Source organism: Ahaetulla prasina, chromosome 7 (assembly GCF_028640845.1).
Source record: "Ahaetulla prasina isolate Xishuangbanna chromosome 7, ASM2864084v1, whole genome shotgun sequence".
NCBI classification, from domain to species: domain Eukaryota; kingdom Metazoa; phylum Chordata; class Lepidosauria; order Squamata; family Colubridae; genus Ahaetulla; species Ahaetulla prasina.
Window position 1 is genome coordinate 10560338 of NC_080545.1, and position 14578 is coordinate 10574915.

At 45.6% G+C, this 14578-nt stretch overlaps 1 protein-coding gene across 3 annotated transcripts in view; it reads left to right on the forward strand.

The window, feature by feature from the left end:
• Window positions 1-14578, forward strand: part of TSPAN9 (tetraspanin 9) — a 160127-nt gene that overhangs the window by 127894 nt on the left and 17655 nt on the right. For 2 of the 3 annotated variants that reach the window (XM_058189590.1, XM_058189588.1), the window contains 2 exons: window positions 10982-11173; window positions 12021-12095. In XM_058189590.1, coding sequence (XP_058045573.1) covers window positions 10982-11173; window positions 12021-12095 — 267 coding nt within the window. The remainder of the gene's footprint in view (window positions 1-10981; window positions 11174-12020; window positions 12096-14578) is intronic. The other variant, XM_058189589.1, reaches the window with a different exon arrangement.

Here is a 14578-nt window from a genome sequence, read left to right on the forward strand (position 1 = left end):
ATACTGTGTTTTTTACTTGGCTGTACACCGCCCTGAGTCCTTCGGGAGAAGGGCGGTATAAAAATTGAATAAAATAAAATAAATAAATAAATAAATAAAAAGGAACCAGTAAAAAAAAAAAAAAAATTAAGCCGTTGGCCTCTTTTAAGGAAAACTCGCTTTTGACAGCGATTTGACCATTCCTACAATGAACGTGTTTACGCGCTTGTTCGTACGGTTCAGTGTTTTCGGTGCAGCCAGCCTTGCTAATGTCTTCTGTAATCACGTGATTTGCTGGACCTGCGTTAGCTAATGTTGCGTAAAGTAAGCCCAGGGCAGGGAGGAAGGAAAAAAGGGGGGTTGGTTTGATTAATACTGTACGAAATCCCTTAAATAGCTTCGAATAATAATTTTACCTTTACATCCTAGACCAGGGGTTTCAAACTCGATTTCATTGAGGGCCGCATCAAGGTCGTGTTTGACCTGGGGGGGGGGGCAGGGTGAGCGTGGCCAGCTCGAACTCATGTCGGGGGCACCTGTTGGTGTCCCGAGCGCTCTGCCAGTGAAAACGGGCTCCCGAGCTCCATTTTCGGCTGCGACGGCTTCCTGCAACCCTCTGCCAGCAAAAACAGAACTTGGGAAGGCCCTCCTGAGCATCATTTTTGCTGGCAGAGGCATCGCGGGCTGGTCCTTTGCTGTTTCAAGGGTGGTCCCCACAGGCCAGACCTAAGCACACACACACATCCCCGGGCCTCTAGTTTGACACCCCTTAGTCCTAGACTAAGAGTATGGCAAAATTCTTTAATTCCCAAACGACACGATCGGTGAGCGATTATTTCCTGTGGTCTCAATGGGACCTTCATGTACTTGAAATGCAGAGCCCCTCACTTCTCTTCCATACTTGGCATAGGACCAGGATATCTTCGGGACCGCCTTCTGTTACCACATGCCTCCCACCGGCCGGTACGCTCCCATAGAGAAGGTCTTCTCAGGGTGCCGTCAGCCAAACAGCGACCCCCAGGGGGAGAGCCTTCTCTGTGGGGGCACCTACCCTCTGGAATGAGCTTCCCCCAGGACTTCGACAACTTCCTGACCTCCGGACCTTTCGCCGCGAGCTGAAGACATATCTATTCTTTCGAGCAGGACTGGCTTAAATAGGGTTTTTAAATATGGATTTTATTGGGGTTTATTTTTTTATATTTTGTATGGTATTTTAAATTTAGGCTATTTTGAATAAGTTTTTTAAAATGTGTTTTATTGTAATATATTGTATTATTTTATTTGCCTGTTTACCGCCCTGAGTCCTTCGGGAGAAGGGCGGTATAAAAATTAAATTATTATTATTATTATTATTATTATACTTCTCTCTTCCCTTTCCTCCTCCTCTGTGTTTCCTGCTATTTGCTTTTGTATTTTGTATTTTAGACTCTAAACCAGGGGTCTCCAACCTCGGCAACTTTTAAGACTTGTGGACTTCAACTCCCAGAGTTCCTCAGCCAGCAAAGCTCTGGGAGTTGAAGCCCACAAGTCTTAAAGTTGCCGAGGTTGGAGACCCCTGCTCTAAACGAATTTTTTAAAAAAGATGCAGAGATCCTAGAAAGAGTGCAAAGGGAAAAACAACATGATAAATGTTTTGGATGGGCGGTTGAGGGAGCCAGGTATGCCTCTGGCTTGTCAAAGAGAAGGATTAGAGGGGGGGGGGTCGTCTTCCAGTACTTGAGTAGCTGTCACAGAGAAGAGGGTGAGGGGGTTCCACTTATTCTCCAAAGCACCAGAAAGCAGGACAAGAAGCAATGGGTGGAAGCTCACCAAAAAGAGACCCAATTTAGAAGTCAGGAGAAATTTCCTGATAGTGAGCACAATTCATCAATGGAATAGCTTGTTTTCCAGAGTTGTGGGAACTCCGTCACTGGAGTCCCAAATGTGCTTTTTCCAAAAAAGGATGGTGGCGTTTGCTTAACAACCACAGTGCTTGTTTAATGACTGCCCCCCCCCCACACACACACACACACACACACACAAATGGGAGTGTAAAAGTGGGGGTAACCTGATAACTTGCTTAATTGCTGTCACGGCTTCTGACTGAAGTTGCAGATTTAATTATAGTTGTAAGACAAAGTCTGTGTCTATGGATCTATTCTCTCTCTGTCTCCCTTCCTTCCGTCTCTCCTTACTTATCTATCTATCTACCAATTATATATCTTATCTATCTCATCCATCCACCATCCATCCATGTCTCTCTGTCTGTCTGTCTGTCTCTATCTGTCTGTCTGTCTGTCTGTCTGTCTGTCTGTCTGTCTGTCTGTCTATCATCCAACCTCTCTCTCTCTCTCTCACTCTCTCTCTCACACACACACTACCTATCATCCATCCATCCATCCATCCATCCATCATCCATCCATATCTATCTATCTATCTATCTGTTTGTCTGTCTATCTATCTATCTATCATCCAACCTCTCTCTCACACTCACTCTCTCTCACACACACACACTACCTATCATCCATCCATCCATCCATCCATCCATCCATATCTATCTATCTATCTATCTATCTATCTTTCTATCTATCTATCTATCTATCTATCTATCATCTATCATCTATCTATCTATCTATCATCTATCATCTATCTTTCTATCTATCTATCTATCTATCTATCTATCTATCTATCATCTATCATCTATCTATCTATCAATCATCTATCTATCCATTATCTATCTATCTATCTATCTATCTATCTATCTATCTATCTATCTATCTATCTATCTATCTATCTATCTATCTATCTATCTATCATCTCCAACCAATCAATTTAGAAACAACCCATCTTATCCAAAGTGGCCACTTCCCAAAAGTGGAAGCCTGCTTCCCTCTTGCACGGCCTCTTTCTCTAAATGAATAAATCCTCACCTATTCTCTCTTTAGTTGGAGGAAGGCCATTTACTGCTCCAACCTTTTGACTTATACCGCCCCCACTTTTCAGGGACTGCTCCAACCTGACATTGGGATACTGCAATATACCCCAGCAGCAGAAAGGCAAACATGCCACAAGCACTGCCTGTCGCAGCCGTGGCCTCCTGCACACCTGTCCACACTTTTGATCTCTTTCTAAATCTGTCATTTTAACCAGGTACTAATTCTGGACTTTAGAGGGAGAAAGTTAGCAGCTCATCTATCTATCTATCTATCTATCTATCTATCTATCTATCTATCTATCTATCTATCTATCTATCTATCTATCATCCAACCTCTCTCTCTCTCACTCTCTCTCTCACACACACACTACCTATCATCCATCCATCCATCCATCTCATCCATCCATCATCCATCCATATCTATCTATCTATCTATCTATCTATCTATCTATCTATCCACCTTTTAGATGTTTTCCTTTTAGATAATTAGGGGATGGTAGGAGGTATCTGTCGTATGAAGTAGTGCACAAGTCCTAAAAGGAAACCCTCTGAGATTCCTTCTTGACATTCACTAATTCAACTGTTCCCCAAATAAACAAGGAGAGGAAGTACGTTCTAATCTGTTAACAAATCTTCATATTATGCCAGTAAATTGGATTGATTTCGCTTCGCTTCCCCCCTCCTCGCCTGCTCTCTTTCTCCTGAACAAAATTTCATTTGGCAATTGATAAAAGGGGGGGGGGAAAGAAAAATTGCTCTCCAGGCAGATTTCAACGTTGCATCAAAACCCACAACCTCTTTGAAAAAAAGGGGGAAGAAGGATAAGATGGAGCCAAACTACTTGTGTCTGGTGGAGCAGAGAGGATTGATTGCCAGCTCAATGCGAGGTTGCCTTTCGCTCAGCTACAGAACCGCTTCGCCAGCCGAGGACGGCTTGATGGGTCAGCAAAAAAAAGAAGATAACCTTGACAAAGCCAGAAGGAATGTTTAAGGAAGGGGATATTTCAAAAGCTCAGCTCAGCAGCCATTACAGAAATATAAAAGTCCTAGAGCCGCAGAGGCCCCAAAGAGGCCAATGGATCTGACCGAACTGCATGGAATCTTAGCTGGAGGTTCTCCGAACTGCATGGAATCTTAGCTGGAGGTTCTCCGAACTGCATGGAATCTTAGCTGGAGGTTCTCCAACCCCAGCAGCAGAAAGGCAAACATGCCACAAGCACTGCCTGTCGCAGCCGTGGCCTCCTGCACACCTGTCCACACTTTTGATCTCTTTCTAAATCTGTCATTTTAACCAGGTACTAATTCTGGACTTTAGAGGAGAAAGTTAGCAGCTCATCTATCTATCATCTATCATCTATCATCTATCTATCTATCTATCCATTATCTATCTATCAATCATCTATCTATCTATCTATCTATCAATCATCTATCTATCTGTTTGTCTGTCTATCTATCTATCAATCATCTATCTATCAATCATCTATCTATCTGTTTGTCTGTCTATCTATCTGTTTGTCTGTCTATCTATCTGTTTGTCTGTCTATCTATCTATCAATCATCTATCTATCTGTTTGTCTGTCTATCTATCTGTTTGTCTGTCTATCTATCTATCCACCTTTTAGATGTTTTCCTTTTAGATAATTAGGGATGGTAGGAGGTATCTGTCGATGAAGTAGTGCACAAGTCCTAAAAGGAAACCCTCTGAGATTCCTTCTTGACATTCACTAATTCAACTGTTCCCCAAATAAACAAGGAGAGGAAGTACGTTCTAATCTGTTAACAAATCTTCATATTATGCCAGTAAATTGGATTGATTGCCAGCTCAATGCGAGGTTGCCTTTCGCTCAGCTACAGAACCGCTTCGCCAGCCGAGGACGGCTTGATGGGTCAGCAAAAAAAAGAAGATAACCTTGACAAAGCCAGAAGGAATGTTTAAGGAAGGGGATATTTCAAAAGCTCAGCTCAGCAGCCATTACAGAAATATAAAAGTCCTAGAGCCGCAGAGGCCCCAAAGAGGCCAATGGATCTGACCCCCACCGCCTCCTTGGCGTGGAAATCTCAGATAGATCGTCTTTTAGGTCTCCACTTCCCTGTGGCTCCACGCAGCCGCACAAACTCAGGCTGTTAGGAAAGGGTCTCACTGGATGTCAACCTTCCTTTGGAAACGGCCTTTCCGTAAATGATTCCACGTCTCCTGCTATGAGACCACAGGGGGAAAGGTCTTGACCTTCCACCAGACTTCATTTCAAGTATTTAAAAGGTATCCCCTTAATATCCTCAGTCCTCTGCCCTAAAGGCTAAACATGTCCAGGGTGTGGGCTTCAAAAATTTTAGCAAGGGGCTGTCTGCCTGGTTGCTTGGTGGGTGTGACCTAGTTGGCCTCCTGCACACCTGTCCACACTTTTGATCTCTTTCTAAATCTGTCATTTTAACCAGGTACTAATTCTGGACTTTAGAGGAGAAAGTTAGCAGCTCATCTATCTATCAATCATCTATCTATCAATCATCTATCTATCTTTCTATCTATCTTTCTATCTATCTTTCTATCTATCTATCATCTATCTATCTTTCTATCTATCTATCTATCTATCTATCTATCTATCTATCTATCTATCTATCTATCTATCTATCTATCTATCTATCCACCTTTTAGATGTTTTCCTTTTAGATAATTAGGGGATGGTAGGAGGTATCTGTCGTATGAAGTAGTGCACAAGTCCTAAAAGGAAACCCTCTGAGATTCCTTCTTGACATTCACTAATTCAACTGTTCCCCAAATAAACAAGGAGAGGAAGTACGTTCTAATCTGTTAACAAATCTTCATATTATGCCAGTAAATTGGATTGATTTCGCTTCGCTTCCCCCGCCCCCAAGACTTCCCAGAACAGAATACAGGGTATTGTAACTAAGAAACATAATCTAAAATATAACATAAAACATATTCCATTTCACACCATCAAACCATCACACTATCAATTCCCTTCTTTCTTAAACTCTAATACATGTCAATTCCTAACTTCACTCAAAAACTAATTGATATTTTTTAATCTGATACCTATTTTGAATATAATCAATCCACTTTCTCCATTCCAAAATATATTTTTCTTGTGTACAGTCTTTCAAATAGGCAGAAATTTTTGCCATTTCTGCTAAATTTGATACTTTACTAATCCATTGGTGGCACGTGTAGCCATATCAGTGGGCACGTGAGCTCAGCTCCAGGCTTCTGGGCCCACCAAAAGTAGGGAAACACGCTGTTTCCTGAGGGGATCACGAGAGGGGATCGGGGGGTAGTGGGGAAGGCCCGTTTTCTCCTCTCACCTGGCTCCAGAGCCACTCTAGGAGTCTAGGGAGGGTGAAAACGGCTTTCCCTACCCTCCCGGAAGTACTCCGGAAGCCGTAAATGGCCGTAAACTTCCAGTAGGCCCATTTTTTGCTGTCCCCAGCCTCCAGGGCCTCTCTGGGGAGGGTGAAAACGGCCTTCCCCATCCCCCCAGAGGTCCTCCGGAGGACGAAAATGGCCCGTTTGCCAACTTCTGGTCCCACCCACAGCAGGGGTGTGTGTGTGGGGGTGTCGCATGCACGAGGGCGGGGTACATAAAATTATGGGTATGGGCACACGCACGCGCGACAACCCGTCACCCTTTCTTGCCACGCGATGGCAAAAAGTTTACTCATCCCTGGTCTAGAGGTCGTCATCACTTCCCTGGCTCGACAAAAGAAACCCCCTCCTTTCCTGACCCACCTCCAGCTCCTTTATTTCTCATTATCTTCTCTTGCCCCGGGATCCTGCTTTATCTTCGCCTCTGAGTTTATTTAGCACAGGGTTAGAGAATTCATAATGTCATAGCAATAAAAGTCAGCTGTCTCCAGCTACAATGCCGGTCCAAAAATATTTTGCTCATCTGCCAAGAGTTTCAAATCAGCTTGGCAAGTTTCTAATTTTAAACGCCGGTAGCAGGAAGAGAGACTCCCTCCGGTTTTTTGCTTTTCTTTTTTCTTTTCTATGCATGCAAAAGCACCAAGAATGCTTTCAATTTAGAACAGCGCGATCCAGAGAAGTTAGCTGAAAGAGGGTTATTCAGCGGAGCAGAGACCGAATTGTTTTTTTCCTGTTGTGTTTGCTGCAACGGTCTTAATACGTCCCAGTTTGGGAGACGCACAAGAAAACATTATTTTAAATGCCATTTTCCACGCTTGCCGCCTTCCAGATGTTTGAAAACATCTGGAAATTCTAGGCATTGCCAACCCGGCATGTTCGAAACTCAAAGCCAAAAGCTTGGAAGGAGCCTATTTAAAAGTTCGCAAACTCACAGAGGAGGAGGAGGAGGTAATGGCATTGTGAGGGTTTGTGGTGCTCTCTGAGCTTGGTTATTTTCTCGCAGACATTTCATGACCCAAGTAGGTAACATTATCAGTGCTAGCAAAGAGTGGGGCTTGCAGAGTGGTGGTGGAGGAGAATCTTGTACTTTGCAACAGCACTTAGATTTTTATACCGCTCTTTAGTGTTTTACGGCAGTGTTTCTCAATCTGGCCAACTTTACAGTGTGTGAACTTCAACTCCCAGAATTCCCCAGCCAACTAAGGAATTGGCTGGGGAATTCTGGGAGTTGGAAGTCCACCCATCTTAAAACCCTACCAAGGTTGAGAAACGCTCCATTAGAGCCCTCTGGCTGTAGCCCTCCATTAGAGCCCTCTGTAAAGCGGTTTACAGAGTCAGCCTATTGCTCTTCCCCCCAACAATCTGGCTTCTTGTTTTACCGGCCTTGGTAGGATGGAAGGTTCTAGAACAGTGATGGTGAACCTTTTCAGCACGAGTGCCCAAACCGGAGTGCCTTTGCGTGCGCCGGAGCCCCAAAGACCAGTTGGCCGGCGAGTGCATGCCTGCTTTTTGGGCATTTTAGGCTTTTTTGGGGGCCATTTTCAGGCCATTTTGGGGGCATTTTTTTGGCCCAAAAAACAGCCCCGAAAATGGCTCGAAAATGGCCTGTTTTTTGGCTGTTTTTCAGACCATTTTCAAGCTGTTTTCTGGTGCTCCAGCACCCTCAAAGACCAACTGGCTGGTGGATACGTGCCCGCTGGAAACCAGAAGAGCAGCTAGCGACAGCGTGGGTGCCCACAGAGGGGGCTCTGTGTGCCACCTCTGGCACGCGTGCCATAAGTTCGCCATCACCGTCCTAGAATCTTTTCTAACCTTGCAGGCGAAAGTGCCTAAAATCTGTGCATTTTTGTCGTGGTTAACTTGGATAGTTGGTTACCATGCTTCTTCTTGTCGCACTGTTTGACCAACTCCTCCAGCGGTGTAAGTGAACTATGAAGAATTAGTAACAGGGGCTCTATTACAAAATTACAAGTGGCCAACAGCAAGGTTCTCACATGCCAGGTTTTTTTATATATATATATACTGGCTGAATCCCACCAGTGTGTGTGTGTGTGTGTGTGTGTGTGTGTGTGTGTGTTTTCTGAGGTTTTCGCGGGTGTTTGTATGTAGGTCTTTGGTTATTCAGGTTTTCTCCCGCGTAAAATCGGAAGCCTGAAGATAACGAATGAGACGTCGTCGAAACGTTGCCAAGACACTTCCAATTTTACGCGGGAGAAAACCCGAATAACCAAAGACACACACACACACATATATAATATATGATGAGGAATATCATATTTTTAGATACTCCGCTATCTGTTTAGGATGGTGTATTAGAATAAAAGTGAATTAATTAAGAAGCACGTAGAGTCTATTTCAAGAAGGAGGAATTGGGGGATAAAACTCTTGTCTGGGGAAGCCAGTGATCTTGTCCTGCCGCTCCCCCAAGCCCCTCCCAAACCCAGCATTGTGATTTTTTCCCAGCCCCCAAAACCAACTGAGCTTCTTTCTAGGCCTTAGTGTGTTGAAGGGAAAGACTTGGTTGCTTAGGGTAACCGGATCTGGGCTGCCAAAATCCTCCAAAGGAACAGAGGGTTAGAGTTTTCTGAACCTCTGGAGTCATCTAGTGATCAGCTGGATCTTGGAACCCGGGGCTGGTCCCCTGATCTTTGGAAGGGACTTTGGAGGCTCTTCTAGGCTCAAGAAGAAGACAACTCTTATCATTTCAGACAAATGGCTGTCTAGTCTCTACTTAAAACCTCCAGTGTTGGAGCATCCACAAGTCATTCCACTGATTAATTGCGCTCACTGTCAGGAAATTTCTCTTTAGTTCTAAATTGCTTCTCTCCTTGATTAGTTTCCACCCATTGCTTCTTGTCCTGCCCTCAGGTGCTTTGGAGCAGGGGTCTCCAACCTTGGTCCCTTTAAGACTTGTGGACTTCAGCTTCCAGAGTTCCTCAGCCAGCTTTGCTGAAGTCCGCAAGTCTTAAAGTTGCCAAGGGTGGAGACCTCTGTTCCAGAGTATTTTTTTTTAACCTCATAATGCTTAAAACTGGATGCAGTATTCCAAGTGTGGCCTTACCAAGGCATAATGAAGAGGTACTAACACTTCCTATGATCTTGATTCTATCGCTCTATTAATGCAGTCTAGGATTGCATTAATAGAGGGCCTCTCTTTTTTGGTGGCTGCAGTACACGGCTGGCTGGCTGATATTTAATGGATCGTCGCCTGCAAGATCAGTTAATGGATATTGAGCCAGGTTTCATCTACGCTACATTTGTCCATTAGGTTTTTTCTTGCCTAAGAGCAAAACTCTGCTGTAGGCAAGATACGATGGTCACTTAGACAAGAGACGATGCTCAAGCAGGAGACCCTATACCGGGGCTGTCAAACACAAGGCCCACGGGCCGAATACAGCCCACAATGTGGTTGGATCCTGCCCGCGGGGCTGTCCTGTAAAATGTAAGGGGCCAGCCCGCGTTGCTTCAGCTTGGTCTACCCAATGTGAAGAGGAAACATTGGGCTAGCAGTTTGGGGAGTGGCGTCAAACTGGCCACACGCACCCAGCTGGCCATGCCCAACCAGTCGGCCACGCCCAGTAAGTGACGTCAAGCTGGCCACACCCACCCAATCGGTCACACCTGCCTGCCCTCCCGAGGTCAACCACACCCCTGATCAGGTGTATTCACTTACCTTCCCTATCGGTTCACAAATGTGAGCATGTACACATGTGCATGGTCTTCCGCAGATGCGCTTTGCATGTGCACAGGTAAAAAATGTGTCTAAATAGGATGGCATAAAGCTGGGGTGGGGCCCACCTGTTATTTCTGCTACCGGTTCGGGCGAACTGGTCTGTACCGGCTGAATACCACTTTTAGCCCTGATGTAGCTCTCAATGAAACTGAGTTTGACACCCCTGCCCAAACCATTCCAGACAAATGGCTGTCCAGTCTCTTCTTAAAAACCTCCCATGTTGGAGCGCCCACAACTTCTGGAGGCAAGCTGTACCACTGATTAATGGTTCTCACTCTTAGGAAATTGTCAGCAGGCACACCACCGTAAAGGGGCACTAGTGGCATCTCCCCCATTTCACCAGCCCAAGTGCCAGTCTCCTGCCAGTCTATGTGGCAAAGAGCAAACACACAAGGCTTTTCCTCTTCCTCTGTCATGTCCCACTCCTCCGCTGACAGCCGGGTCAGGGAAATCCGAATCAGGTGTGCCTCTGCAGCTCTGCCAAAGTCCTAGCAAAGTTCTCAAGGCAGGCAGGAAACCAGAAAGTGACTTCAGCAAGATAAGGTAGACTTTGCCTGGCTCAGAGAATGCCAGAAAGCAGATCCTTTATATAGGCCATGGAGTGTGGCTCCATGACTCAGCACTTATCCCGGCCTGCCCCTCCCTTCCTTCTGTTGACGCCGCTTATCAATTCTCCTGAAGCGAGGGTCATTCCAGTCTACAGCTGTTGGTAATTGACCTTCCTCAGGCTCACATGCTGTGGGGGAGGGGGAGGGGTCTAGTTGCTCCGTTTGCCTGGGCATGGAGCCAAGGCTGGGGGCTGGAGGCGCTTCTTCTTCCTCAGCCTGTCTGGGCATGGAGCCAGGGCTGGGGCCGGGAGGCATGCTAGGACATTCCTCAGCGTTCGGAAGCAGATAAGAAGGCCCCGGCTGCAGGGACACAACATCCTCATCTCTTTTTTGTCTCTGTCTTTTTTGTTGTTGTTGTTGTTCAGCTGTGCGGCTGTGGGCTCCTGGGCGTGGGAATATGGCTCTCAGTATCCCAAGGAAACTTCGCCACGTTTTCACCCACGTTCCCGTCGCTTTCGGCTGCCAACCTGGTCATCGCCATTGGGACCATTGTCATGGTGACAGCTTTCCTAGGCTGTTTGGGTGCCATCAAAGAAAACAAGTGCCTACTTTTAAGCGTAAGTTGGATTCTGTACGGCTCTTCTGTTTCATACCAGGGACTTCAAAAATTTGCCTTTTTTCCAGGGGTGAAATGCTACCAGTTTGCTCTGGTTCGGGAGAACTGGTTGAACGAACTGGTAGTTAGCTACCGGTTCGGGTGAACCGGTAGTTAAAAAAGCTACCAGTTCCTCCGAACTGGTATTTCCAATGATCAGCCGTGCAGCGCGGTTTAGCTTCGCTAGAAAGCAAGATTTCCTGCATTTCACCCCTGCTGAGGACACAGATAAACCTTCGAGTGGACCGTCTAAAAAGGATGCCAACAACCAGCTGCCTGCAAGGAGTATCAATCCTTCCATTCCCTACCATCCGGTCAGAGCTGAAGAAGCTTCTTGGATGAGAAGCAAAAGAACAAAACCATTTTTGGGATCAACCGATCAAGCGTTGATTTGCCGTCACCGAGGCTTTTGGTCCTAGGTGGAATCAGAACTGGTCGGGTCATTTGAAGCTGGACACAGTTTTCCTCCCCCAACTCATAACCTCTAGCTGTGATTTAAGCAGGAGCCATTAGCCCAAAAAGACACACACGGGTCACAGTCCAGCTGCCGTGGGGGAATTGTGACCCCAATTCAGGGACCGCTGGACCGATCTTCCAGGCCACGTGATGATGGGCCACAGCTGTCGGGTGGGTGGGTGGGTTTAATCAGAGCTTATTTCCCTTGTTGTTTTGATCATCCCTAAGTAGGTTAATGTAACCACACAGCTCGTTTTTTTTCCTATCCAGTGATATCATTGACGTGAGGTTTTCTAAACCGTTTCTGTGCTGATTCTGACCGTCCACTCTCTCCTTCTTGTCCTTTCTTTCAGTTTTTTGTCGTTCTGCTGATCATTCTCCTGGCTGAACTGATATTACTGATTTTGTTCTTTGTTTATATGGACAAGGTAAGTATTTATATAGCCACAGACAGACAGAAACACCATGAGGCTGGTTAGCTCATCCTTGGAAGCAAAGCTTCTTTTCTTTAGTGTAATTCCTTGGAGGGAAAAAAAAATACATGCATGCATATTCCCTCCAAAGATAATGAGTGTCGAGGCAGGAATGTGACCGAAGCATTATTTTACAGAAAGGGTACATTCAGTTGAATAAAGAGATCTAGGTCAACCGAGAAAAAAAATTAACAGTTTATTTATGGGGCTATGCATGGCCCGTCAGAGAAACAGCTGTTGGTCATTGCCAAACTATAAGTCTTGGGATAAAATTGTATCACGATAGAAAGAAAAGGCTGCAGAAAACATTAATTTGCACACCGGTTCCTAACTGTGAAGCTATTAGGCGTATTTACCGCTTAATCAACTCGCTCCAAGAAAAAAAAGAAAGAAAGAAAGAAAGAAAACCTATTTATTTATTTATTTATTTATTTATTTATTTTATTTTATTTTATTTTATTTATTTATTTATTAGATTTTTATACCGCCCTTCTCCCGAAGGACTCAGGGCGGTTCACAGCCATAATAAAAAATAGAACAATATACAATTAAAACAACAATTAAAAAACTTATATATGGGCTGAGATATAAAACAATATCCTATTAAAATTAAACTCTCTAAAAATATAAAATTATAAAATTTAAAAATCACGAAGCCAGTCCCGCACGGATGAATAAAAAGGTCTTGAGCTCACGGCGGAAGGTCCGAAGGTCAGGCAGTTGGCGTAATCCAGCATTAAAAGGTGGAGAGAGAGAGAGAGAGAGAGAGAGAGAGAGAGTTTGAAAATACATATTTGTATGGGATTATGCTTTTACACCATTGTCTTAGACCAGTGGTGGTGAACTTTTTACTCACCGAGTACCAAATAGATACATGCTTTGCGCGCTAACGTGCGGCTCCTCTCCCGTGTACTGTGAGTGCAACCGCACCATGCGCACGGCTTTTGTGTGCCTCCCCTGCAATTGCACCAGCTGCGCATGCGTGCAGGTTTTGTGTGGGCTCCCCCTGTGTGCTGCCCACGCAGTCGCACCATCTGCGCATATATGTTGTTTTCGCATGTGCAATGCATGCGAAACATGCGCACGCGTGCAGGAGAGCTCCAAAGACCAGCTGGGTTCCCTGAATTGCACGCACGTGCACTGGAGGCCCAAATACTAGTGGCGGGGGCGTGCGTATGCGCAGCTGCAAGTGAGCTGGACGACAGCTCGCGTGCCTAGAAAGATGGCTCTGTATGCTACCTCAAGCACACGTGTCATAGGTTCGCCATCATGATCTTGGATATTAATATTAGTAATAGTAATAGGGACGCGGTGGCTCAGGGGTTAGGGCGTTGAGCTTGTCGATCGAAAGGTTGGCAGCTCGGCGGTTCGAATCCCTAGTGCTGCTGTGTAATGGGGTGAGCTCCCGTTCCTTGTCCCAGCTTCTGCCAACCTAGCAGTTCGAAAGCACGTAAAAAAAATGCAAGTAGAAAAAATAGGGACCACCTTTCGTGGGAAGGTAACAGTGTTCCGTGCGTCTTTGGTGTTGAGTCATGCTGGCCACATGACCACGGAGACTTCTTCGGACAGCGCTGGCTCTTCGGCTTTGAAACGGAGATGAGCACCGCCCCCTAGAGTCAGCAATGACTAGCACGTATGTGCGAGGGGAACCTTTACCTTTACCTTAATAGGGATTGCTACTCTCGAATTGGCCTTTTTAGCCACACTAGATGCTGTTTCCAGAGCACGATACCATAGTCTTTTGAGACTGAAGGATGCCAATAGAATAGAATAGTATTGTTAATTTCAGTAGTTATGAATGCTAATGCTAATATAATGATTAAATATCAGTACCGTTAGTGTTATCTGGGCTCTTTTCAATCAGGTTTGAGGCAGGGGCATGACATTGGATTGGAATGAATTGCATTTATTGGTGAGCTCGGCTGGAGCTCAGCTACGTGACCCACCCACCCCTCCCGCTGTCCTTGATCTCTCACCATCACTGGGGGAATGTTTCTGGATCAACTAAGAGAACCGGGTGAGAGGGAGGGGGTGCAGTATTGCAGTGGCTCTTCTCTCTTCTCCAAGCCCGAAGGGAAGAGGTCGAATGAAAAGCCCTTGATTTGTAGGGGGTTCCTTGAAGGTTCAGTCATCTCTCTCTACACCCCTACGGGAGGCCTCCGGGGAGGTCATCCATCAGAATGAGATCAGGTATCATCAGTAGGCTGCTGGTACGCAGACACATCAATCATACTCTGGCTGGCTTGTTTGAGTGATGCAGCCAAGGACTTCCCTCCGTTCTTGGAAGAGGGGAAGGTCTGGGAAAGGAGGAGCAGGGCTGAGTGGCTGCCTGACCACTGAATTCAGGGACACTCCCTTCCTAGTTCTGAGTGAGTTCTGCTTCCCCAGATCAAACGGGTGCACAATTTGGGGTGTGTGTGTGTGTCTTTCCTGCACCC